Source organism: Mixophyes fleayi, chromosome 11 (genome assembly GCF_038048845.1).
Source record: "Mixophyes fleayi isolate aMixFle1 chromosome 11, aMixFle1.hap1, whole genome shotgun sequence".
Classification (NCBI taxonomy): domain Eukaryota; kingdom Metazoa; phylum Chordata; class Amphibia; order Anura; family Limnodynastidae; genus Mixophyes; species Mixophyes fleayi.
Window position 1 is genome coordinate 71388632 of NC_134412.1, and position 27813 is coordinate 71416444.

The 27813-nt window shown below is 40.4% G+C and overlaps 1 protein-coding gene across 13 annotated transcripts in view; it reads right to left on the reverse strand.

Annotated features, from left to right (window-relative positions):
- AGRN (agrin) overlaps positions 1–27813 on the reverse strand; it is a 434643-nt gene that overhangs the window by 300084 nt on the left and 106746 nt on the right. For 2 of the 13 annotated variants that reach the window (XM_075191549.1, XM_075191548.1), the window contains exon 1: positions 1273–2206. The exons of the other annotated variants lie outside the window; for them this stretch is intronic. In XM_075191549.1, the coding sequence (XP_075047650.1) occupies positions 1273–1435 (163 nt within the window). In that variant the 5' untranslated portion in view covers positions 1436–2206. Of the gene's footprint in view, positions 1–1272; positions 2207–27813 lie in introns of those variants that run through there. 13 annotated transcript variants of the gene reach the window in all.

Here is a 27813-nt window from a genome sequence, read left to right on the forward strand (position 1 = left end):
GGAACAAAGTTGGGTAATTGTGGAAGTGTGTACGCACTCACGACCAGCAGCGCAGGCAGATATGTGTAGCGTGTACAGAGTCACAATGTTCTCAGCAGATAGTTATGAGAGATGAAGATAACAGATCTGAAGGTATATTGTTAAGGTGTGCACACATAAATTGGCATGTTCATGGAGACTTTCAATCGTAGGAAATTGTTATTTAAATTGCATCTGAAGCAAGACTGCATAGGTGTGTACTCAGCTTAAGATCTGAAAAAGGGGGCGATCATACACATTTACCAAAATAAAAGTGAGATCCTGTTTGTCCTGATTACTGGATGGTATCGCTACCTATGATCTATCAGCGCTCCTACAGCATTACAGGAGCTGTCCAGTAGAGGTCCTGAGTCACGGTAAGTAATTCCATGCATTGAAGAATAGGTAGTTGTCTCAGGGGAGGGACCCTACTAATGCACTAGTTGGGGTATGGAAAAGTTGTATTTAACCATCGCAATGTGTGAAAAAGGGACAATGTTCAGTAAATCCAGGATGTGACAGTTCCTGGTTCATGCATCTGTGTGTTTATATATTTTGCAGAGTGGTATACTTATACTACATAAGTGCATAATCATTTTAAGTCCTTTTTCACCTTGTAGTTCTGAAGGAAATCGTGTTAGTGTGTAAATGGAATCTCTAGAGAGGTTATTAATCAGAGTTACTCAGAGGTTCCAAATAAGATAACTTACAACTCTACCTGATTACGTATTAATGACATTTGTATCAATGTATTCAACAACAAAAGAGATGGTGAAATGTAATATTGAGGTCTATAAAACCAACAAGTAACTAATACAATAGAGACTAATACATGTAGTTTGAAATGGGGATTTTACCACAATCATTGTGAAGATCCATTCACACAAATGTCCATTCCGAAAAAAGGCTACATACAGAGAGAGCAGGCTAACGAGTATTCAATTAATTGAATGCCTGTATGCTCTCGTGGTACATCGGGAGACAGAAACTAGGTCAGTAAACCAAGGGGATAGGCACCTCCCATGTATAGCTGAAATCCTGTTATTTGGGGGGGAGAAACGATGGGTTTAATGAGTAAGATTCCTACGTCTCCCTATACACACACACACAGAATTGTTTCCAGGACAAGAAAGCAATGAGCGAGCAATGATTTATCTGACTGGAGCTTTGTCCACATTCACTCCCACATAAACCTCTACCGCACATGGTTTGACAGCTCAGGAGAAGGGTAATGGGGGCACTGGCCACACCTACAGTTATTGAGGAAAAGAAGCACTGCAAATCCAAGAGTTGAAGTGGCAAGTAGGATCAGGCAAATGTTACATGGGATCATGAAATAGCGAACAACCAGAGAGACTTTATGTTGGTATATCCGGTCCCGCTCAGTAGCTGGCGCAGGGTAGTGGCAGCCAGTCATGGCAAAGTCTCTTTGGGGGTCTATTTATAGTCTCCACAAAGCAACCTTCCAATCCAGTGTTATATCCTCATTCTAGCATATAGCGTTCATGTTTATACTGAAAAATAAAAAAAAGCAACAAAATATGTTTCCAGTTAGGACACCATGGTAGACCCAGGCTGAGGGCAGCTTAAGGCCACGTGTGGACAACAACAATGCTTTTCTTCCCCTGGCAACTCCCAAATTCCAAACATATGTGGATCTCAAACACGCTGGACTTTGTGAAGTTCAAGAATCCCATCCCAGAGAGACAGGTAAAAAGAAAAGCTGTATATCCAATGGTAGCTACTTCTCACATGAAAATCCGTAAAGTGGATAAAAATACACAATAACAGCACTGTACAGATCCCCCTTGAACATTTAAAGAGCAGAAAATGCTTCTTGTAATTCCCCTGAAAAGATCTTGCATGGCAGGTATGAACACAGACTCCAGCTGCATGGAGAACCAATATCCACTCCACAATGTGAGAGATGGAAAGAGATTGCCTTAGTACATCACTCAGAGAGGAGATGCTGGAACATCGCAGAATAAAGATATTAAGGCTAAAACTTTCTTTAAAAAAAAAAGCCTGGTCTTATTAAGAGCTTAGAATCCCCCTTCTTTTTATAGCACAAAAGTTCCTTGCTAATACTTCTGCTTCTTCTTTCATACTCCTAGGCACACCGTTTTCTCAGCAATATACATGTCATCCTTCTTCTTCTGCAATCCACTGCTACTTTATTTTCACTCCCCCCCTCCATTAGTCTTCTCGCTCCATACAGGCAGAGCAGCCCACCCCCCTGTCTCAGTGTCACCCCCACTTCTATTTAACACCAGCACATAGTTTCGTCACTGCGTTCTTTGGTGGTTTTCTCAGGCAGCTTAACAACCGCTTCTCAATTCTGCCTTCGGAAGGGGGGGTAGAAAGAAGAGTTCAGGCTCCCGGGGGTTCATCAAATGCCGGTCCTTGCCACAACAATAAAGCGCTCACCCATTCATCAGCCAGGCAGGCACTGGAAAGTAAGAGAGAACGGGGCGAGGGGCTAGGTCTTGTGGGGGAGGGCTAGCAGATAACTAGAGGCATCAGAGGCATGTGAGATAGGAGAGCAGCGCTTGCAGCTAAACACAAGCTCAGGACCAGCACTCTGCTGTGCAGGTAACCTGCAGTGCTTATCCACAACACTGAGACTCCTCTGCACAGTCCCTGTCCAAGATGCAAAGCTTCCGAGGACTTTACAAACTGATTTCTCTCCTCTACATCCAAGGAAGCTGCGCAGCTGCTGACATTCTCAGGCCACTAGCAAAGTGCACAAAGCCCAGGCAGGTGGACGGACTGAAGGCTGCTCCACTACGGTCCTCAGCACACAGCACGTTGGGGGACTGGTGTGTGTGTGAACTGCCCCCTGTTTGTCAGAGCTCTCTAGCTCTACTAGGCAGGAAAATTGTTGAAGGTAAGAGGCAAAGAGAGAGCCTGACACACAGCACTAGACAAAGAGTAAATGCTTTAGGGGATTCTCCTCGCAGCCTCTTCAGGGTCCCTGCATGTGCATACAAAAGCAAAGGAGGGGAGGGGGCTGGGCTGCTATGTGACAGGGGGCGGGGGGCATCGCCTCACCAGTGCTCTCCCGTGCTTCAGCCACACATCTATCACAGAGCGTGTACTATGCAAATGTAGGAAGCTCCGGAGACTGACATGTGCAAACTACTTCAACTCCAAGCCCTGCAACTAAACTACTGCTCACCTCAACATCATCCCACCTGTATCCATACTCCCTGCTCTGTGGCATAACTACCTGTCATCTATCCCCATAGGCAATATATTCATCATTATCCATATTGTATCAATTATACAGTTCTTCAGCCCATAGTTTTATTTCTGACTGGCAGCTCCCCCAAGCTCAACTTTTCTCTATATACTATACTATTCTCTCTAATTACTGGTCTTCATTTCCAGCCCAGTCACCATTTAACCATTTCTGTAGAAATGCAGGAACATAATCAACTTCTCTCTTTTATAACCAAGCGTCATGATGTCAGCAAGTCCAAATATCAATAAGAATATGGATATATTATATGTCTATATCCAGGGGCTGGGGGGCATCTCCCCCTCGGTCCAGTCCCATAGTGGGCTACATAAGGCTGGGTTCACTGGGCCATCTGCATTTTTTTTTTTTTGCTTTAAAATATTCCTAATAGGCTGCTGAGAGTCTTGCCCCAAGGCTACAATTTGTCAGCCCTCTCCTGACCTTATCTATACTCCATATAATTGCAAACTACATTTCTTAACACTTCAGTAGCCTGACAAGTACAATATTTCTTCAACAAATTTTTAGGAAACGATTGTTAATTTTTAAAACTCCCCCTATAACAAACTGTGACCCCCCCCCCTTCCCCGCACAATTAGGGAGAACGCATTCTTTCAGCACTACAATGGTTTGTCTCCCTACATTGACAATTAAATTCCCTGACATGGAACTTCCACTGTTCCACAAGTTGAGATATTGGCTACAAAAGGTTTTTGACTGGACATAACCTATAAGATTAGTGTATACAGGTGCATTTTGTTTCTGCCTCTGGACCGCTGCCACCTTCCCCCCTAAGCTGTACACTCTGTATATCATAGTGTTAGAAAATGAATATGTTAGGGGGCATTGCGCAGGGTTGCAATGAACAGCAGATTCACAATGTAACATTTCTGGCTGGAGTTTTCATTAGCTTAATTGATCTCCAGACACAGCTCAGAGGTCAGAGGGATCCACACCCTGGATAAGTCCTTGTCAACATGCAAACAAAACCTCAACTACTGTACTGAAGTTTGGGGTCGATTTTTAAGATGAAATAAAGATCAATTGTAAAGCAACAGTTTGTAAGAAATGAGTGAGAGGTATTCGTTTATTTACAATACTCATAACATACACACATAAATGTGAGTGTATAGAATGATACACTTAAAAGATTGAGATGTACTATTCAAACGGTAAAAATCACTTGTTAAAATTCAGTATTGATTTCAATATCAATATGGCCCAATTTGCTTGATGAATTTGGGTAAACTATTTTGACAAGCTAGTAAAATTAGCTGAATGCACAAGAATTGATCTTACTAATTAGCTGAAACCTTGTTTCTAATAGATCTGCTGATCTTGACTAAAGAGCCATTTGTGTTTATTTTTTCCTACAGTCACAAATCTTTCACAAACTCAATTCTTCTCACACACATAACTGACAGCAAAATAATCCTACAGACTCATTATCTGCCGAAAAGAGGTCCTCCTGCCCCAGCTGAAACCTGGGACATGAATGCTGGTCTATCTCAACAGTTAAATAGCACAGATAAGTGGATCGCCTTTACTGAAAATAATCTGTGCTCCGTGTACATTCATACTAGACACTCCGTGCAGAGAAGACAATTCTCTGATACTGGAAGCTCCAACAGGAAAGGGGAGAAACTAGGTACAGAATAAAGCTCATTACCCCACTCTCTATCTGTGTGCATCACTACTGCAACACTAACCACTAGCCGTGCTTATACGAACAGCCAGGCTGTGAGACCTGCTTCACTGTCACCAATGGAGGCAATTGTAGAAGTGTGGGAGGTTGTTATACTGTGATAGGACTTCACACAAACTCCTGCTACTTACTTGGGATTTGCACTGCCATTTATTACTGCTAAGGGAAGGAGGCACAGGGTACAGTGTGCAATGATGAACCTAATGGAAATCTCATTTCAATCTCAAAATCACTCAAAACTGTCAACGTCCATTTTATTGCGAGACGTGCGTGCATGCATGCAGTATATAAAATATATATACATATATATATATATATATATATATATATACACACACACACATATACACACATACATACACACACATTCATACACACATAGTCCTTGTCATTCAACCATTCAGAGATATTCAATCTTCAATTACTCAGATAATAGTAGTTGTAGTAAAACAACCAAACTAAAAAAAAAAAAAAAAAAAAAAAAAAAGTTATAGGCCCTGTATGTTGTTAAATTCTCCAGATATTTTGGGGGAGGCACAAAGCCAAAACATATTTTTTTTGTTATGGGTACATTATGTTTTTAGTAGGTCCAGAAAATCAGCACATATGTGTATGACGTACAGGTGATGCTTATATATGTATAGCTTCCTGTAAATAAGATATGTATAAATGGGGTGTAGTATTCATTAGAAACATTCATGTGCTATTAAGAATACATTCCCCCTACTCTATATATTATACAGTAAAGAAGGGGGAATGTATATTATATTATACTATATTATAAGGCTATTAGCAGTCTCTTTGGAGATGCATGTCCTGTATAAAAGTGCTGGACCTGCAAGCTTATTTCCAGGAATAGAACATTGTCCTGCCCCATAACAAAATTTGGGGGTGGTCCTGGTGATGGTGCTCCAGAGATGGCACATGCTCTGAAGAGGCTTCAGAATGAAGACCTCAAAGGATACCGAGGACCCTGACATAGCCGGGCACCTTGCCCTCCTGGCCTGCAGAGTCTGCACCAACTGTCATTGCTTTAGTCATTATAGTCTGAGAATTATTTGGCGATTTCTAAAAAGGTGCAATATTCTAATTTATATTTAAGATATATCAACCCATATAGATCTCCAAATGATCACTGTTTTCTGTAAGTGTTCCAGAAACGGAACTTGTTATGAAAAATCCTCTGTGCAGGGTTGCACTGAACAGCAGAATGTTCTCATTAGTTTAACTCTCTAAATCGAACTGTCAGATTACTTTAAAAATTTTTACTTATTCATGTCCCCTTTACGAAATAAGTAACATTGTGCTTTCATATTGGCTTCCATATGTGCCTTTTAGCTATGTATTTATATAATCTAGTACAAGTTGCTTGTTTGTTCTGTTTGTCTTGGTTTGTGAAAATAAGGTATATCCGAGACAGAGAGAGTGTAGTGGAGCTGCTTTGTGAGCCAGAGCAACAACAATTAACAATTGTACCTGATGAAGTGAATACATAAATGAACAACACAGAAGATAGTTAAAATAAGCAACTTATAGTATAAGTTGTATAAGTGCATGTTCAAACAAATAAAGATATTTAAGTGCGAAAAATCCCTTTAACGCTTATTTCCTGATCACTCAGCTAATAGGGAACTGTACCTAGGTTCATATAGGTTCTCCACTCTCTATTTCCTATAGATTGGCATCTTCCATGAGCAAGGGGCAAATTGTCTTATGTTATTATAAATATGTATATGTACATAGAGACACCAGCAAAAAAAAGAAAAAGAAAAAAAAAAAAGGGTAATTTTACGTATAACAAAACTATACTGTGAAGTGTGATAAATTCAACCTCAGCCATCACTAGACCTGCACAGTGTGCATTTCCATATGTATTAACTTGTTTATGTTTATGCAAAGTGCTTGAAACAGGATGTTTACATATATCTCCCCTGCAAATATATGTGCACACCTACGCGTTTGTTAGATGTGCTGTGTGCATACATTGAGATGTCAGTCATTAAACGCACACACATATCATGACAAGCACTCCCTCCCATTTATCTTATTACTGTAGCTGAAGGTAGCGCTGCTTTGTTTAGAACATGAGACACACAGACAATACTCCATTCTCTGCATATTCCACCCCAGCAGCCAGCTGGATTGAGGTCAATAGCTGTATCAATTGCAATACATGACATGAAAAGAGAACTACGTACTGCTGCGCTGAGCCTCACAAAGGGTTAAGACTATTCCGATTTTAACAGCAGCTTTCAAGTGAGGAACAAATCTCACAGACTCAAGTCACATAGGAGCTGCTGATCAGCTGTCAGAATGTAATAACTTGTGCCAGAATTGATAGATAAGAGAAAAGAGGTGTGAGTGAAATTTTGGTGCCTGTGAGAAGTGAATGTCGATAACTAAAAGTTCTTTATCAAAATACAGGGCACGTAGCACGTGGGCAATGTCATCCCTACTCCTGGGTATATGTACATATGGTATTTACAGATCTATGTACAAACTGTGGGCAATCTCATCCCTACTCGCATCTGTATGTACACACTGTAGCTAATGTCATCCCAACATCCAATTTGCATCTATATATACATAATGTAACTAATGTCCTCCCTACTCACAGCTGTATGTACACACTGTAATGTCATCCATACTTACATCTGTATTTACATACTGTAGCTAATGTCATCCCTGCTCACATCTGTATGTACCTACTGTAGCTAATGTCATCCCTACTCATCTGTATTTACATACAGTAGCTAATGTCATTCCTACTCACACCTGTATGTACACACTAAGTAATGTCATTCCTACTCACATCTGTATGTACACACTGTAGCTGATGTCATCCCTACTGACAGCTGTATGTACACACTGTAGCTAATGTCATCCCTACTCACATCTGTATGTACACACTGTAGCTAATGTCATCCCTACTCACATCTGTATGTACACACTGTAGCTAATGTCATCCCTACTCTCATCTGGATTTACCTACTGTAAGTAACGACATCCCTACTGACAGCTGTATGTACACACTGTAGCTAATGTCATCCCTACTCACATCTGGATTTACATACTGTAAGTAACGACATCCCTACTCACATCTTTATGTACATGTTGTGGGTAGTAACATCCCCTTGCATCAAACTGTACATGCTATAGGCAGCAACATCCCTACTTCAACATCTGCACTTAGGCTCCATGTGCAATGACCTCTACTCTGGGCAATATGTACACAGCAAGTACATCCCACTACAATACACATAGCAGGCAAACACTGGGACAATAACATAACATAACAAACAGCTATTGTAAGCATTAAAAAAACAAAAACAAACTAGAAGCACAAGTGGGACATCAGGTGCCAGCACTGATACTGTACAAAGCATAGCAATCTAGCGGATGGAATTGGATAAATCCTTTTATGAAAGAACAGTAATATTTCACAATTTCAACTGAGCTAAATTGCCTCCAGGGTGTAACCACCGATAAATAGAATACAATAACAACAATCCTCTTGTAGAGAATATTCAGAATGTGGTGTTTTGGAAATAATCAGGTAGTGTATAGGACATACCTTTTTAAGGATATTATTACTATTTTTTCCCCCAAACATTGCTGAAAAAGGACCACGATTGAACAAAAAAATAAATAAATCAAGAATACCAAAATATGCACAAATCCCATCAGTGTAACAGTACATAAGTGGATGGTTGTATTGTTGTGTTACTATGGAGATACCCACTCATTAATTTATAAACCAGAGCTGTTTGCAAGAAAAAGAAAATAAAGGACAAAATAAGTGTTACAAGACTAAAAGAATCCTGAAACGCTGCTTCAACTGCTAGAAACAAGTGCAAGAAAATGATTTTCTGAATGAACATTATAATAATGTGAGTGCCCCTTAGTGGCTCACTTGTGTTTTGCAAACATTGTAGCTACAAAGATTAAAGTCAAATTAGATATTAGATTTGGACATGTTAAATTACTTCTATGCAACCTCTGGCTCTTCAGATGATCTAAACCACATCTACTATTCGATACCTGGCTGGAAGCGATGGAACAATCTTAGTTTACAGCACAAAGCCCCTTGTCCTTAGTCCAGGGCTGTATGATATGCCCAGTCTAGAACCGTTCTGGCAGAAGAAGGCTTGACGTGTGCCTTTTGTAAGTAAAATTAATTAAATATAGCTAATCGGTTTAGTGTCATATGCAATGAATCCATAAAGACCATTACTTCCTGGGGTCTAGGATATGGCTGTGATCTTTCATGTATGCATCAGAGGATTTTATCTGCACCAGCTGAGCCCCCATAAAAGTTCAAATGAAACAACCACCGTCCAATCTTTATAATACATGCAGAAGATAAAGGGTAGCCAATCTGTCAGAGCCTATTACCCACAATGTTTAGTTCTCTCCCCCCATACACAGCGGAACCCTGTTTAATATATTGGACAAGCAAAGATACGCCAATGACAAGGATCCTGCTCATTGTACGTTTGTATCAAATGCCCTGCACAAATCTTCTGTTTTGTCAGCGATAAGAATCTTAAGAGAATCCTAGTCAGAGCAATTTAATTAGTTTTAAAACAAGGGGAAGTAATTTAATTTACGTTCACAGATTGCTTCCCAAGAGGGAAGAAGGGGACATTTAAATTGTAAAGTGAGACCTTCTCTTAATGTTTTCAGTGCTCGAGGAACCAATAACGTATTGCAGAGCTATATAGTGCAAAAGCTAAAAATGAAATGGAAAAAAAAAAAATAATGACTCTACTCTGAATGAATAATGTGAACTCTCATTATCTGGCTGTGCGCTATACATTTCACAGCTATAAAAATGTGTTTCTTGTTTTTAAATAACAATAAAATAGGATTGTAAGATACAATGAGGTTAGCTGGAAACGGGATTCATACCAACATCAACTGTATTACTAAATATCGCAATAAACCCTCTAGGAAGCTTCCTCCAGAACAAATTCCAGGCCAGGTTTTGGTGAAAACATCCAATCTCCTACACAAACTATTGATTAGTTTCAAAACACAGTTTGCCGGATCCCTGGGGAGAAGACTAAGAAGTACTCAATTAGGAAACAGGCTTTTTGTGCTATGTAGTGGGTGAGCTTATGCGCTTTGCATTTTGTAGCTTGTAAGCGGAAAAAATACATATTAGGACATCAGACACAGCAGGAGGGGGCTTCTGACATAAAGTAGCCATAGACTGAGGTGAAAAGAACAGGATTTAAAAATAGACGGGTGCTTGTGTGAAGACCGGAGGGGGTGGAATATTTTTTTCACAATTCATTTTCAGCTGTGTGAAGTGTTGCTAGGTGTTGTTACACCCATCTCTTCTCATAAGGTGTAATCACACCCAGAAGACTATGATCGGTGTAATAGACGGCATGGTATAAGTAAGACGGTGATTGCGATAAGGAGGTCTTGAACTGTCGTATGGCTCTTGCGTTAGTGCTCCGTGTTCGGGAGTCTGAGGTAATTCACACCTAGTTCTTTCTACGCAGCCAATGATACACAGGAAATAGATTGCTGGGAAAGTGATTGTGTGTCTAGAACAGATGCCACCATTGCCAAATGCCCAGGTATGTTCTTGGCAGGACTGTATGACCACCTGCTACCATCACATGACCTGGAGGAGCAGCGTGAAAACACTTTGTGTATGAAAGATAATTAAAGGCCCGGGTGTGCATCAGCCAGTATAGAGCACATCGATGTCAGAGGAGTGGGGGGTTGTGGGAATAATAAGCACAGTTCTGTAGCTATGGAGATGCCCCAGGCCACCTCTTGAAAATAGGGAAATGACAACATTGTCTTGTAATTGACAAGTCACAAAACCCAAGAAGTCGGTTTATATTCCAAGTACCAATCTCATCATTCATATGTTGGGAAGCTCTTTGCACCACAGCACAAACTGCTTGGGAACTGCAGTGATAAAAACGAACAAAAACATCTTACAGCCAGGAGAGTGATCTGAGCAGTGGTTCCGCACCAACCCTGAGGATTGTATGTTTTAAAGGCAATTTCAACCACAAAACACAATTATATAAGCCCTATAGACTTAAGACAGCAGTAAGCGTAGAATGGAATTGTCTATTACATTTTACGGTCATCCCTACCCCCATAGCCAGTATATCTGTGTTAAGCTAGCACTGCTGTACAAAATCATGGAGGTGGGGGTTTTATGCAGAATTCAATAACAATGTAAGGTGCACAAAAACAATTTGGGAAATATTTATTCATTCAAAAATAAAGAGCTGAAGATAAAATCCCGTTGGCGAGTGCTAGTATCTCTACACATGCTGTACCCCATTACTTGCCACAGTTGGGACAATTGGTAATAAGCCATTTTGTTTATGTTCAATAAGAAGTCTAAAGGATAATCAGGAGAGTATTAACAATCTGAACACACTGTAAGAAATGTCTGCCCTGTACAGATACGCTGTGTAACATGAACAGAGCCCCAATCATAATACTATGGTGGTTTAGTGGTTAGCGCTTCTGCCTCACAGCACTGTGTTCATGAGTTCAATTCCCGACCATGGTCTTATCTGTGTGGAGTTTGTATGTTCTCCCAGTGGTTGCGTGGGTTTCCTCCCACAGTCCAAAAACTTACTAGTAGGTTAATTGGCTGCTATTAAAAATGACCCTAATCTCTCTCTGTCTGTATGTGTGTGTATATTAGGGAATTTAGACTGTAAGCTCCAATCTGGCAGGGACTGATGTGAATGAGTTCTCTGTACAGCGCTGTGGAATTAGTGGCGCTATATAAAAAGCTGATGGTGATACTACAGCAAACTGCAGCAGTCCACATACATACCATGTTCTGGATACAGTGGTTATACTCCTCCCTGAAACAAATACCCCTCACCCCCAGTTACGCGGTTACAGCGCAGACCAGCATGACACTTTGGCCAAGTAACCCTCTTCCTGCTCCCGCCTCTATACCTTCCTGCTCCTCTTGTCCTGCATAATAGCTGGATGTTTATCCACCCTCCACTCAACTAGTATGCTTTACAATCCTGTACTACATCTAACATTACAAACCCCCAAAAAACAAAAACAACAAACATATTACTCACCTAGGTCATACTAGCCTTCGCCCCTTTAATGTCCCGGAGGCTCCCGAGCAGGCACCCTCCCAGGTTCCAGCAGAGGCATGGCTTAATGACCCCGCCCCCGCTGTATGGTGCAGCGAATCTTAGCATTACATAGCAGGGCGTGTGGCCACAGTGATGCGATCTAAGTGTGATCTAGGTTGTGAACCGGCGTGTCTCCCCTCCCTCTCCCCCCCTTCCCCCCCCCCCCACCACTCTCCTCACAACGTGCACTTCCTCCTTCACTCGGTGAGAAATGTGGTGCATTGGCTGAGGCGTGGAGATGGGATTTATGCCGTCACACAATATCTTCTTAAATGTTCCCGGTTCAGACACAAATACAGACAGGCTTTGCTTTATTTTATTCTAAATGCTCTTACCAAAAAGTTATTATTTCTGTACACATTAGCATAGCTGTCCCTAATTTCAAGGGATACAGGTTTTTAAGATTTATTAGAAATGTCCCTACTATAGTCATTTAAAAATAGACCATACATTTAAAAATGTATTGAAGGTGAGTATCTGAAATGTTCATAGTGTGTTATAATGAAATCCAGTAATGATTACATGATGGAGATTGTGGCGGTTCATGGTCCACAGAGACAGTACAGAGAGCCACTGCCTCATTATGCATGAACATGAGCTGTCTCATGACTAACTCTGCTGGTAATGTAGATACGCCCATGTATGATGTCAGAGAAACCAACTGAACAGTAGCAAAGTGGCCAAATGATAACTGTATGGCGTTACCAAGCAATATAATAATATACAAGTGAACAGGTCACTATGAACTGTTTTGTGTGCGTGGTCAATATCATAAGGACGCAGCCTGTGAAGTCACTGTGTACCAGTCACATCACTCAGACATCTGTGTGCTGAACCCATATTATAAGGATGTATCCCTAAGTGCAGAATGTACCCAAGTGATGTCCCAATTAATGATTGGCTTCATACTCATGAATATTGGTTCAGAAAACAATATGGCTGCCTCCACCGTGTGCAGATGGCAGACGCACCCTTGAAGTAGTCAGAAAGGAGAGATCTGTAAACATATACTATGTTTTAGAATTTTTACATTTTTCAATGCAATGTCCCTTTAACCGTCATAACCGGTACCAGACTCACAATCTAGCTAAGTGTGCGCTCCTTGGCTAATACAATGACGGGATTGATCAATCTCTAATATCCCCCCCTCCTCCCGCCTCCCTCAGTTCCAGATGGCACTTAACTTTCAAATCCATATCTCTTTGCATTTCTAGCTAGCTCCAGAGGTGGGCCATTCTTTCCAAGGCTTTAAATCTCCCAGGGTTGTAAAAACCTAAATTAATAATAATTACCCAAGAAAAGGATAGAGCAGGCGGCGAGAGTTGCGTGCTGCAGGCAGCTGCCTCTGCTGCTAGAGTGCTTGGAAATAAACACATTAGAGATGTTTATAGGAGGAAAATTGAGGGGGGGGGGGAACCACTGAGGATGAACACATTAAGCCTTTAGAAGTGTACGGCGCATCTCTGCCCAATCCCCAATTGGACTAAAAAAGTATGAGGGCCCTTATACCGACGTGAGGGCTTGTTTGATGTGACACGTTAACTGTGTATGTGCCGGATGATGCCAGCGCCTCTATCTTCAAAACAGGAATCTTTAAATGTCCTAATTCACACTTACAGATAATCAAATTTAAATTTACACTCGTTGAGAGACTATTGCAAATTAAAATTAGTGAACACAAATAAAGGGTATGGCGCAAAAAAACAAAAAAAAAAACTTTTTCCAAACACCCATTTTTTAAGTTATACACTACAAAGTCAATCTGGGTTTTTCCTGGGGCTCTGCTGGTTCCGTTATACAGAACAAGCGAATCAATAAAGCTCACCATCTTTAAATGTGCGTTAGGAGGAGGTATAAGCTTGAGGACCAATCACAAGAATCAACCACTTGATTGTGACTCGACGTCTCCCCTTCTCACTTCCCCCGCCATGGTTTTCGGCTCCAGACAAAAATCAAAAAGGGGACGATATAAAAACGTTTTGCTACTTGGTAGTGTGGCTTTAATTCCTCCACATTTGTAGATTATAGAGAACTGCTGGCCTGTACCGTTTCTCTGTACCCTGATCTTAATCTGAAGGGAAAAAGTAAGTGTCAAATCTGAAAGTATCAGGAGCAACATGAGACACTACAAAGGAGAAAGGAGGGGGCATTCCTATCTATAAATATCCAGCTTGGGAGCGCTGCCACAGCGAAGGCAGCAATGGCAGGCTGGAAGGAGGAGAGAAGATACCAATTAACGAGATGAGGAGTAATTGGTGTTTGCTAGCAAATGTTTTCAAACTGCAAACAAAACCTAAATACAAACACATGCCAGACGCAGCTGCGCAGAGAGACTTGGAAACAAAAAAATATATATTTTTTAATAGATACTTGGATGTATTTCCTCGTCTCTCGTCTGCGAACAACTCACAAATACTGCTGGCTAATTGATATATATATCTGAGCGCACACAGTGTGAGAGCTTTGTGCCATTGTCCCTCCTCCCTCCCTTAAAGGTTTATGGCGCACCGATTTACTTGACAATAATGGTATCTGAATGGGAGGGAGAGGGGGGAGATCCTACTTTGGATTCTAATTATTTTCATTTAACACTTGGCAGAGCACTGCACTTAACCCCTGCTGAGAACAGGCCAGGGAGAAGAAGCAACAGCAAAACAAGGAAATAAAAAGAATAGAGAAAAACGGCCGTAATTCCATATAATTAGACCAGGCTGCAATGTGTTGTAATCTGGGAGGATGGCTAAAGTCACATGTTGTGTGGCAAACCACAAATGTCATCAGCATTAATCTGTCCCCATTTACTTATTTCAAAACGGCATTCTTCACCAAGGTATCTTTACGCGCATACATATAATGCATTTATATTTAAGATCGGCTCATTCAAAAATGAGGCTGATTGATTCAAGAAAAATATTGAATTATCCTTCACCTAATCTCCAAAGTGGTTTAATTATTAGGATGTTTCTCGTTTATGTGTATTTTTTTACACATTTTATGGCTGACGATAACATTGATTTTTTCATAGAGTTATAGTGGTGAAAGATCAGTTAATTTTGCAGTGAACTACACACAGATAGACAGCCTGTGGCCCTCCATCTACTGTAGAACTACAGGTCCAAGCATGCCCTGAATGTAAGATTAAAAGAAAAAAAATGAAAACTCACACCTATAAAATTATATATATATATATATATATATATATATATATATATATATATATATATATATCTAATATATAAATGTCTAGTGGCGTGTGTTAGTCTGTCTGTGTGTGGAAAAAATAAAACCAAGCTGCAGCGCCACCTGCTGGGCGGAGTTATACACTGACCTACTAAATTCTTAGTGTGTGTGGAAAAAAAAATTCAGAAAGGGCTGAAATTTGGTATACTAAGATGTTTTTAATTTGTTAATTTAATTTGTTAATTGTTAAAAGTGTTTATAAAGATTTTAAAAAAAATATATATATTTCTTGAAGGAGAAGTGACAGTTGGGAGTGGTTGGTGGTTGAGGCCTGGGCTATGGCCCAAATGCATGACAAGAACCTTTTTAACACCTTAAGTAGCTTGATTTGACTAGTATGCATGAGTATCATGCACGGGTTAACATATATATATATATATATATATATATATATATATATATATATATATATATATATATATATATATATATATATATATATATATATATATATATATATTCCAATAGGCCGATTCAACTCTCAGCAGTGAGCCGGCAAAGATTACTCTGATGTTTGGCTGCGCTAATTTACCCGGGCATCGCAGATTTGACTCTACAGGGTGCGAAGAAAAATCTGCTATGCCGCATCACAGCGGACCGTCTCCCCGACTATTCCAGAAGCACTACGCAGTACATCGCAGAGAAATGTCTCAGCTCTATAGTGTCCGATGCAGCCTAAAAGTTCACTAGGAAACGGAATTCTGTGAGGTCACATTTCCCTAGTAAATTTATTGGCTGCATTCTGGATGGTTCCACCCACCTGACTCTTCTACATAGGTCACTTTAAGAAAGTTGAGCCTAATACTAACCCTTATACACCCACTGAAGTTAGAAGTTGAGGAATAAAATGTAATCAACCAACCCCCCCTCTCCAAAAAAAAGGGCACATTTGTGCAGGGTTCAGGTGTGATCAATGTAGACATGTGTGTGACATAGGTTAGATTATGGTGTACAGTCACGTATGCCCTGAGGAATCCTAATTTACCCTCTGTAGAGTGCAGTTGATTAATTAGAAGTGTACTTCTGTACTGAATGACTAATGAACACTAAACATGACAACAAGAATTGCAGGACTAAGGACTGCATTCATCCCTTACAACTTTACACAAGTGGATGCAGTGTTTATAAAAATGCTATTTTAGTATTTACATAACAATAGAGCAGAGATGCTAACTGATATTGTCAATAGCTAATTATTCCAGTCTACTTCACCTCACATTGTCCCAAGCTTGTGCCAGCAGCTCTTCTAAACCCCCCTCCTTGCCTGTCACACTCCTCTAAAATGAGGCGTTTATCCACATTAATAAGCATGAACATGTTTGTTACACCACTGAGGGTTTTTAATGTTATCACAGGCAAGTGAATGTTATCAGCTAACACATAATAATAAAATAATTATTTTAAGCTACCAATGTGGTACGTACTGGTATGATGCATTTTAGAACAAAACATATTTAAATGTATGGAAAACATGAATGGCGTGACTGGTCAGTCATTCCATGACAGCTGTGGGCAGTTTGAAAAACTGATCAAGATTGGGGGAAAAAAACCTATATTATTTTCACTTCAGCACCCACAAAACACAGTTTGCTTTAAATGAGCTGGAAAGTATACAAATGAAGATGTGCAGGAAGAACTCAGGACTGTCGGATATCACAGCAGTATATCCAGTTCGGATTATCCCAAACTACGAACAGCCTTTACTAGATCTGAGATAGACAAGGTTTGCTTTTTTTCCAGCCGTTGTGGAACTACAAGTTTAAGCATTCCTGGCATGCCGCAGACATGCTGGGACTTCTAGTTCAATGACAGCTGCCCATTCACAAATTACCAACTCCTGATCTGTTGACAAAAGTCAAGGATGCTCAACAATAGACCTAAGGGATAAAATATGAAAATGTTTATACCACTGCAGAGATACACAGAATACAATTACCTGTTCTCTGATTAATCAGAGCATTAACATGTATAAATCCTTACATGACTCAGAGTAGTCATTTAAGCAATGATTGTAAAAGTAGATTTTACTTGGTATCCAAGGGTGCCTCTGATGAGCCACTCACTGTTGGCAATAATTGAGTATTTTCGCTGTATGCGGTGGGATAGCTATTCCTCCTGCACAGTATGCCTATGAATTATTTTTGTACTCGCCAGAAAAAGCAGAAATTCACCTTTGACTTGTACTTTGCAAAAACACCTGCTCTTGGCTGTTTTTGGTGCAATAGTGACATCTGCTGGCCGATTTGTAATATGCCTATCAGATGCTCACTAAGGGCATGAATTATTTCCGCAGTAAGATAGACTTACCGTGCAACTATGCTACAGGCTTTACAGTCAAGTGAGGCTGTAAATAAGCTCTAACTGGGCACATACACCGCCAGCAGTGACTTATGAGCTGTCAGGAAGACAAACAGCCTTTGGCCATATCCTAGCTGCTGGGTAGCAAGATATATGTGAAAGAGATCAATACCCTAAAATGCAACACTCACTACCCCTCTTCATTATTCTGTTGCTATCCATCCCCATGTTTCCTTCTCTCTTCTTGATATCCTGGGGAAGACATTATTTTTGATACCTGCTATTGGTGTTAAATTTTCAATGTTACATAACAGATGTACAACTTGTTTCTATTGACAGGTCAGTGCTTGGCTTATGGCTGTCTGTGTTTTATATAAAGGTATTCCTGGAATTCTGATAATGTGATTATATATCTGTAGCTGGAACACATGCAGATAGACAGTCGTCCGTCCAGGGGTGTGTCTGACCACAGAGGCGTAACTAGAAATTTTAGCGCCTGGGGCAAGAAAGAAAGAATAATGCCCCCCCCCCCCCCCCCCCCATCCCTAAATTATGATGAAACCAACCTAAAATATTCCTTGTCCTGCGCCCCCTTCTGCTCTGCGCCCTGGGCGGCTGCCTCTCTCGCACAGCCCTTGTTGCGGCCTTGTCTGACCATGCTGCGACTTGATATAGCAATGGAAATCTCATCCATTATAAGAACTACGAGTTGCATACACTATAAAGACCAATATTGTAATATTTAATAATGAATAGATCAACAAGGTCAAATACCACTAATTAAGAGACATTTGCATCAAGAAATTTTTTTTTTATTTTTTTTTAATTAATGCCCTTTTCTTTTGCTGCCATCTCTGGGTACTTTGTTATAAGCACAATCCTGCTGGAGTACCCCTTTGCCAATCACTTTATATATTTGTACTGACACATTATAAAAATGAACGAATGACTCCGTATTTTTACTGTGCTATGTGTTATATAAACATTTAGGGCTTCATTTAGAGTCGAACGCAATGTGCGTCTAAGACGTACATGAAAGAGCAGGAGTGGGAGTGTGCCGCAGCTTGGTAGGGTATTTAGAGTGGCATGTAACCCCAGTTGTGTCCCACTTGTAATACCCTACCAAACTGCGACCAGTTCCTGCAGCTAACTACTTGCGCCACCTAATTCCTGCCGCACTTTTTCAGTCCTGTTTTGACGTGTGTTCCGCCTGTGTCTTCATCCCACTGGGGTAGTTTTGCGGGTAGACACCCATAGTATCCGAATTATTCACGGTCACGCCTACATAACTCCGTGTTCCATCCTTTCCCGCGTACTGAGACGCAAGCTGTCACAGTGTGCACTGCGTCTGAAAAGCAGACGGAACTGCAGGGAACTGTTACTTACTGTGCATGCTCCATCAGTGGAAATGTGCAGGATGCGCCTGAAATGGACTTTGAGTCCGACTCTAAATGAGGCCCTTAGTCACAATGAAATGAGCACAATCAGCTGCAAAGGAAGGGTGGAGGGATTCTTGCCCTGCAGTCATAAAATAACTGCTATTGTTTCTCTGGCAATGTAATTCACACTTGCCAACTCTCCCGGAATGTCCGGGAGACTCCCGGACTCCCGGGAGAGCGGGCAAGTATCCACAATGAATCGCGTAATTTTGGCCCTGCCCCCGTAACAAAATTATTGTTTTGTTGCGGGGGCAAAATTACGCAATTCACCGCACCCCGCCCCTTCCCTCCAACCATGCCCCGACCGGGATTTCCCGGAATTGCCTTCTCAAAGGATGGCAAGTATGATGTAAATAGATCGTCAGACAGATATCAGACATGGTTGACAAGACATACTTTAACTTTTGTTACTTACAAGTCGATTACGAAAAAAATCTGTCAAAAAGTGAAAATTCTGGCACTCGGGAGGGGGTGTGGCCTTGTGAGAACATGGGCGGTGCTTGTCTGTTTATGGGAGGGGTTTATTATATCTTGATTTTTTATTTTATACTGTTGGGAAGTATGCTATTCACATCCAAAACCATTGGTGTGGAAAACAATATCCAAAATGTAACACTGGTAGTGGTCATATTTTTACTGTTGTTTATTTTTTCTTACTGACAGGTGAAATAATTAAAAATGTCTTAGAAAAATTGGATTATGTAAATGTTTCAAAGGCTAAAATGTAATCTAATAATAATGGAGAGATTAGTCTTATTATTATTCCTCTAAAAATAGGCATACTTTTTCTAAAATAGCAAACAATACATTTGGAAACCAAGGTATCATATTTTACCAGCCCACGATTGTCTACCTACAGGGTTAAACATTGATGGTCAGTGATCACCGGTCATTGTGTATTTCATACAGGATTAGCCAGACGTAACCCGAAGACATGACTGCAAAAATAATCCATTTTTGGAAGCTGAATTTTGTAGCTTAACACTTAGAACCCATTACCCAGTGCGTGCTAAAGATTGCTCTAGCACAGGGAATGACATTAGCTGTGCAGTGCACACTGACATGTCCCCACACTATATGTCATAATAAAGTCACCACAACACCATTTCTGGTTATTACCAGAACGATTCCGGGAAGTATCGCTTAGACCAGCGGTTCCCAAACTTTTGCAGTTCGCGGCACCCTTAGAGTCTCCATAATTTTTTCAAGGCACCCCTCCAAAATAATTACCGAGCAGTCCTGTTTTAGAAGTAGTAGGATCCAAAAAACGTAATAAGTATTTAGGTCAGGACAGAAATACTTATTTAGTTGTATGCAAAAATAGTACACATAAATCCAAGGGAAAATAATAATTTTATATATGTTTTTCAATTATATTTCTGTCAAAGAATAATTGACAGTTAACTCACACTGTGCCCTCCTTCATCTCCACACACTCTACCCCTTCTGCATCCAGTCACTCTGCCCTCTCTGCATCCACTCACTCTGCATCCATTCACTCTGCCCCCTCTGCATCCACTCACTCTGCCCCCTCTGCATCCACTCACTCTGCCCCCTCTGCATCCAGTCACACTGCCCCCTCTGCATCCAGTCACGCTGCCCTTTGCCCTCTCTCACTCTGCCCCCTCTGCATCCACTCACTCTGCCTCCTCTGCATCCACTCACTCTGCCCCCTCCGCATCCAGTCACGCTGCCCCCTCTGCATCCAGTCACGCTGCCCTTTGCCCTCTCTCACGCTGCCCCCTCTGCCCTCTCTCACACTGCCCCCTCTGCCGTGGCCAGCCAAAGAAAAAAAACAAATAAAACTTACCAATCCGCGTGGCGCCCGGGACCAAGCATTCTCCTCTCCCCCGCAGCTGTCAGCTGGTAATTTTTTTTTTATTTTATTTTTTCTGGCTTGCCCGCGGCACCCCTGTGACAGCACCGCGGCACCCCTGGGAGACGCGGCACACACTTTGGGAACCGCTGGCGTAGACTGTGACTGCCATTAACCACGCACTCCTTCAAAAAATACTGGTATAAAATCTTAGGGGCCTATTTAACAAGTTTCTAATCCCCCCAACAACTACCGTTATCGCGGGACCACCGCAAATTTAACTACACCCTCTATTTCGAACTAAAGGATCGGAGATATCTGCTGCTTTCACACTGATTTTGCAAAAGCTGTCCCCATAGGTTTCTATGGGAAATGCTAATTTGCCTGAGTTCCAAAAATCAAATCTTTGATTTGTGCCCGATGGCGTTAGCCAATGAAGCCTATGGGGAGAGCACTGCGGCAGCGGAATCTTCAGATCCCTCTCTGCATCTTACCTGCTTTCCCAGATCGGTGACCATAGCAGAGGTGGCCACTTAGTGACCATAGAGGACATAGAAGATAGGTGTTCCTGCAAACATCTGTTTATTGTGACTGCTGTTCTGGCAGAACACGGTTAATAAACGGTCAGATCTTTCACTCTTTATGATTGCAATACGGAATGGAAATGATTGTGTCAAGGAAAACGGTTATTGTTAAATAAGTAAGTGTAAAATGAGTGCAGATATGTAATCTGATAATGAGGCTATTATCCTTATTATTAATCAAGAAAGAGACATCACCAATTTTAAATAATAAACAAAATACATCAGGGACTACAAATTCAAACATCACTAGTTCAACCCATATAATGTGTTGCTGTAGTATAAGCCTACTGACCAGGAAGAAATTGCTTATATAACTGAATTATAAATTCTGACTTAATGGTGATCAGGATACTTTAAAGCCTTGTAATGTGTTGCCCATAGTAACTTATCCAATTGTGCTAAATTTCTAACTTATAGAATTATAGTGCAGTTTAGAAAAATAAATCAAACATCTGATTGGTCGCTATTGGCTGTACCATCTTGTTCACGTATGATGTTTAAAGACATTAATACACTATATCTTAAAGTTTGAGGATCAAAAACTGTTACTGCCACCTTGTGGTAGACACCTAGCACAGCAACACTTTCCAGAGAGCAGCAAATTACATTATTGGGTAAATGTATCAAGCTGCGAGTTTCCGGCAAGTTTGAAAAGTGGAGAAACTCACAGCTTGATACATTTACCTCTATGAGTATGCACAATAAGTAAAACTAGATACATCACGACCACATAATAGAACAATATTATTTTGTCACTGTTCATTTAGATTCCACCGGAGTTTGTGGATGATATACATTAGACACCCATATACTATCTAGGAGACGTTGCTTTCAACTGGGGTAATTTTCATTAATGTTTCAGACAGCATTAACATATAGCATTTTTCATCACCAAGTATAGATAATTTAGGGTGTTACATATTTGGGTAGGCTGTGTGTCTATAATTAATGATAAATAGCTATGTTTCTTACTGTGAGTTAGTGTTTATTCATTATTAGCTCTATTAACAAAGATAAAGTGTCAATATTTGTATTTTATTGTGTTGCCTACTTGTTTACAAATGTTTGTGAAGGTATGTGTAAATTGTGGCCAATCCAATGTTCATCATAACCATACAGACATGTGTACAATCCATCCATCTTGACCGACATCTGTTGGCTCCCCATCAGATGACCGGGGTCAGCGGTCTTTTTGAGCCATACATACTGTGATTTGCAGCCCATAATTCCTTAAGGATTGAGAATTACATCATTTCAGGCAGAATGATTGGGGGTTACCTTTACCTACCAATTCCATGATTAAGCAATAGCGAAACGTACGTCGGGGTGACGTCACGCCGAGTGACGTCAGACCCGGAAGTAGGCGGAGCCGACCGCGGCGTCCTGCCGCTAACACAGATCCATAACTGATATACAGATTCCTTTACAAATCTCTTATTAGCGCTATCTAGACTCGCTACCCAGTACAATAGATTTATGCATTAGCGTAAGGGAACATATTATTAGCGACTTAGCGTTCTTATTAGAAGACTTATGGTATAGAGACTATTACAATCTCTGTACGTGGGAAATACTCCAGGCAAATACTGCCATCTATAGCCCAAACTATATATAATACCAATTCTTGAGAGCTATACAGGCGACACGCTGTTGCTAGGCAGAATATATCTAAGCTAGATTCTTTGATAAATACTCTATCAGCGTTATTATACTTGCCAATCTAATACAGCAGACTAATAAAATACCATATTATTAGCAACCTAGTGCCTCAATGAGGAAACCATTGGCATAGAGACTATCTACTCAATAAGAGTTACCTAACTATTCCTAGAAACACTATCTATCAGCCTAAATAGGTGTACACAAATGATAATTAGCCATTAGATTTTTGGCTACTTTGTGACACAATAATTAGGGCCTGTGCTTTATGAATCTCCAATATTAGCCAAGATACATGATAATCTAACATAATCTCTATATGTGGAGAATGTATTGGGCCAACTCTGCCATGTATCAGTTATATTATATACAATACTAAATATTGAGAACTACACAAACGATACGCTGTCATTAGGCAGAACATGGTCAATCTCTGCTACTCTATTTTGACACTTATGGACTAATTTGTGCCGCATATTCCCACAAAAAGATCTTATATCAGTGACTTTCCTTTAGGAAATACTATAAATTTCGATCGGCTCCACCACTGGGTCAACTTTCAATTTTTAAACTCTATATTTCTCAACACTACAATCTCTTTTTTTATATTTCGCTTTTTTATTAGTGTGGTATATCTGCATATACCTTTTTTTAATGTATACCAATAAAAATAATATGTATTAATTCATTATTGCACTACTTATATGTACCTGGAGTGCTTATTTAGGTCATTATTCTTTTTTCCTTCTTCGGACTGTGGTAAATGGTTACCTTTACCTGTAAGGAAGCTTGGACTCCCAATTCCTCAAACATCTTGGTTACTTATCTGCAAACTAGGGAGTACAAGCTCCATGGTTAGGAACGTTAATAATCCAATCCTGCTTCTCTTCAATTTGGACCTTCCTCAAAAACAATCCATTTTTCTGTTCCATGTCCCCATTGCCTTAGGTGTGCCTAGGAATGCTGCCATTTCCATATAATACCAGAACACCTTATTATTATCATTACACTCTCCAACTGTAATGCTCAAGCTAAATAATATACATTGTTTTCTTTTAAAAGGAAAAATAGAAACAGAGACATCCAAACACCTGACAGAAAAAAGCAGTTTCCCTCCCGCAAAGGGGAGGGGGGGGGGGGTTGTCGATTTATTCATGTATTTTTAATGAAAAAACGAAGTGAACTGCAAGTTTAAATAATTGCAGGAAGTACATTTTTTCATTCACTTACTGTCACTGTGCTAAACATTTCTCTTTGATGAATCGGTTTCCCTGTCCACTGCCAATTGCTGTGAATAGATCCCCAAGCTTTTCCTGATTGCAAGTTTTGCTTTTCAAACAGTCTTATGTCACCCAAGCCAGCCACAATGCATTATTCAAATATCTATGGGCATTATCCATATTTTCCACAATAGAGCACATTCATATTTAACGAGGCTCACAAAGGGAGCCGACATCACAGAAAGCAGGGATCTTTCTTTCTCTGGGTGTCCCTTGGAAAGATAGTGCAGGAGAGGGTAATTATGCCTGGTATCTGTTCCCTACAAGTTTAGGTCCATGAATAAAGCATAAGCCTATTGTATAACAAGCTAACAAATAGTACAGAGTGTGTGGAGGACCAAACAGCACAGTACAGGGGAGATTTTGGTGATAACTCCATAGCAGGTCCCAAGCAATAGAGGAAGCAGTTTAAAGCATGTCCTCCTGCAGCTGAACTGCTAACCTAAAAAGTCAGTTTGCCTGTCAATCACTTTATATACTCCATTAATGCATGATGCACTAGCTGCAGAGATTATATTGGGTGGTGAGACTGTTGGATCTGGGTACACACTACAGGGTTTTCAGCTGATTATCAGGCCAATTAAACGATAAACGACCATTTGGCCTGATATCGCATTAGTGTGAACGCTTCAACGATTACCGTTCCAAAGTGCATTGTATCATTTAATTTGATTTTTAAACTGGACTTAAAATCTTGTTCAACGATGGAGCGATACTCTGCAGTGTGTATGCACTCACCAGCGGCAGTGTCCATAGAGCTCTATGGGTGTGCAGAGTTACCATCTTTTCAGATGATGGGCATGACAAATGAAGAGCACAGATCTGAAGGTAAATCATGTGAAACGCGTTTAGGGTGTACACATGAATCGCCATGCTGATCGGGACTTTTTTTTCTCAATCGTTAGTAAAATAGTTAAGGATATCGCATCGGGAGAAAGTTTGTATAAGGTGTACCCAGCCTTAGGATTGAGGAACACAGCTGTGTGCTCTGTCACATCTGGTCAAATTAGCAAGTGGGGGGGGCACTAATTTACCATTAATACGACTAAACTATAAAGCATTCACAAGGTGTCAGACTGTATCAGACAACTGTAATCTCCTTCTCTAGAGACGAAATGAAAAGTAGAGCTGTTCAGGACATACTATAATGAGATTGGACTTGCACGTATGGAAAACCTGCCTATACATGCAAGTATGTAAAGAGTGTATACAAGCGCAAGGTCATGCTGACATAACACAAGTAACTGAACGTAAGAGGTTTCCTATGCTCTAGGCAGGAATAGGAATGCGGTTTTCCACTGCAATCCAAAGTGTGTTTAAATATCTGACACTACAGCTGTTTTCTGATAAAATACTGCCAGGACTGTCTCCACTGAGGTCTGTGTATGCAGTGGCTGACATTGTTCTTGTCATTCCCTGGAGATGACAGAAAACTCCTAATATGATAGACATGATATCACAGTGGAATCATCAGCACTTGAGTTTAGTTAGGAAATACATTCTTCAAGTTACCAACACCCTTCTATATAAGGATAGGATGGATACATTTTTCTATGGTTAAGATCATTTAGTTGCAGTTTGGAAAATTGATACTACTAATGCTGTTGGTGTATGGCCATTAACTATGTCTGCATGGTTTGTACTCCTTTAAGAAAAAGTAACTGCATGTTGTCCACAGTGTATATATTCCCATTAAAGTCTACCCTGTCTTAACTATTAAAAACTGCCCTACTATAGGGGAACATCTTTGAATTTTGTAAATTTTGAAAACAGTACTTATAAGCAGTTGATCACCATTTTCCCTCAGGCCTGTTTCTAAGGGGTATATTTACTAAACTACGGGTTTGAAAAAATGGAGATGTTGACTATAGCAACCATCAGATTCTAGTTATTTATTTAGTACATTCTACAAAATGATCACTGGAATCTGATTGGTTGCTACAGGCAACATCTACACTTTTTTAAACCTGCAGTTTAGAAGATATATAACTAAGTGTTTCCAAACTTACTTGAAACTAGCCAAGGGATGTTCTAGCTTCCTGATTAATGTGACAGTGAGAGGAGTTTAATATTTCTACAGCATCCTATCCAATTTGTAGCCTAGGCCTCAGGCAATACCTGAGCGTCATGTGCGGTACAAAGGCCTTTAGGAAACTATAAAGCTGACCAATGACTGTGGTAAATAACTTGCTTGTCCTGTGCAGTGTATTGGGCTATCACTGCACATAGGCTTATACAGTCATCTGACTCTCAGATTTATCAACATGTTATCAAAAAAATATAAAGAAACAAAATGTATCATTTACATCCTACACAGGAAAATAGATTTTGGACTAATACACTCAAGAACGACTAAAGTGACCGACGAAATCACTTGCAGTGGTCACCATTATTATACACTGTTTAAGGCTTATGAAGGCTAGATTAGTATTATGTTTTCTACCAGTCTGTAGTAATTGGCATTTGCTTCCTAGAAGTAAAGCCTTCAGTACTTAAAATGTATTTACACTACAGACCTGCCAAAAGAGGGCAGCACAGAGCTTTAATATGCATGTGTAAAGCTCAATCATAGCTTGTAAGGTCCACGTTACACAGTTCAAACAAAAACTGTGTTTCCAACAAGACAAATCAGCTGTGTTCCGCAGACAGCTCTGTGTGCCCTGGATCTGAGGCCATGTGCAATAAGACTGACATAGTAAAACTATACTTGTATCAGTAGCTTATTTATTTTTGTCTAAATGTGTTGTGAATTTTAACTGATTTACAAAACAATCAGCAGCTTGTATTCTGAATAGGGGCCTATTTATCATGCATTGTTTTTTTGACTTGAAACTTTTCAATCCTTAACTCCTTGATAAGGATTTAAAGTTTCTGGCAATGTATCAAGAAATTTCTCAGGGACAGCAGTGCCGATAACCTGCTGTCCCTGAGAAGTTACTCACATCTTCATCGCAGTCTCTTCTCATCCTCTTCTCCTCCTAAGAACGGTGTGCTGAACTACTTCTTTTGATAGTGCGCATACGCCGACCGAAAACCTCGGGCATGCGCACTGACATCCTGGACGGCAAGAAGGGGAGTCATGTGACAGGTAGGGATCACATGATCCCTCCACACATGTGCTGTCCATCTCTGCTCTTCAGAGCAGAGCTGACAACTGCAAAAGACTTCAGTTATGTTAATGTAAGCCAGCTTCAGATGGCGTACATTAACATGTAGGAAAAGAGAACAATTTCACTAGGCAGTCTTTAATACATAGCGGTAATGAGCACTCCCCATAAACTGTTATGGGGAGTGCTCAGAAAAACTATAGGAACTGCAAAGCAGCAGATATCTGAGATATCTGCTGTGATGCTACAATAATACATAGCAATTTCACGGTAAATCC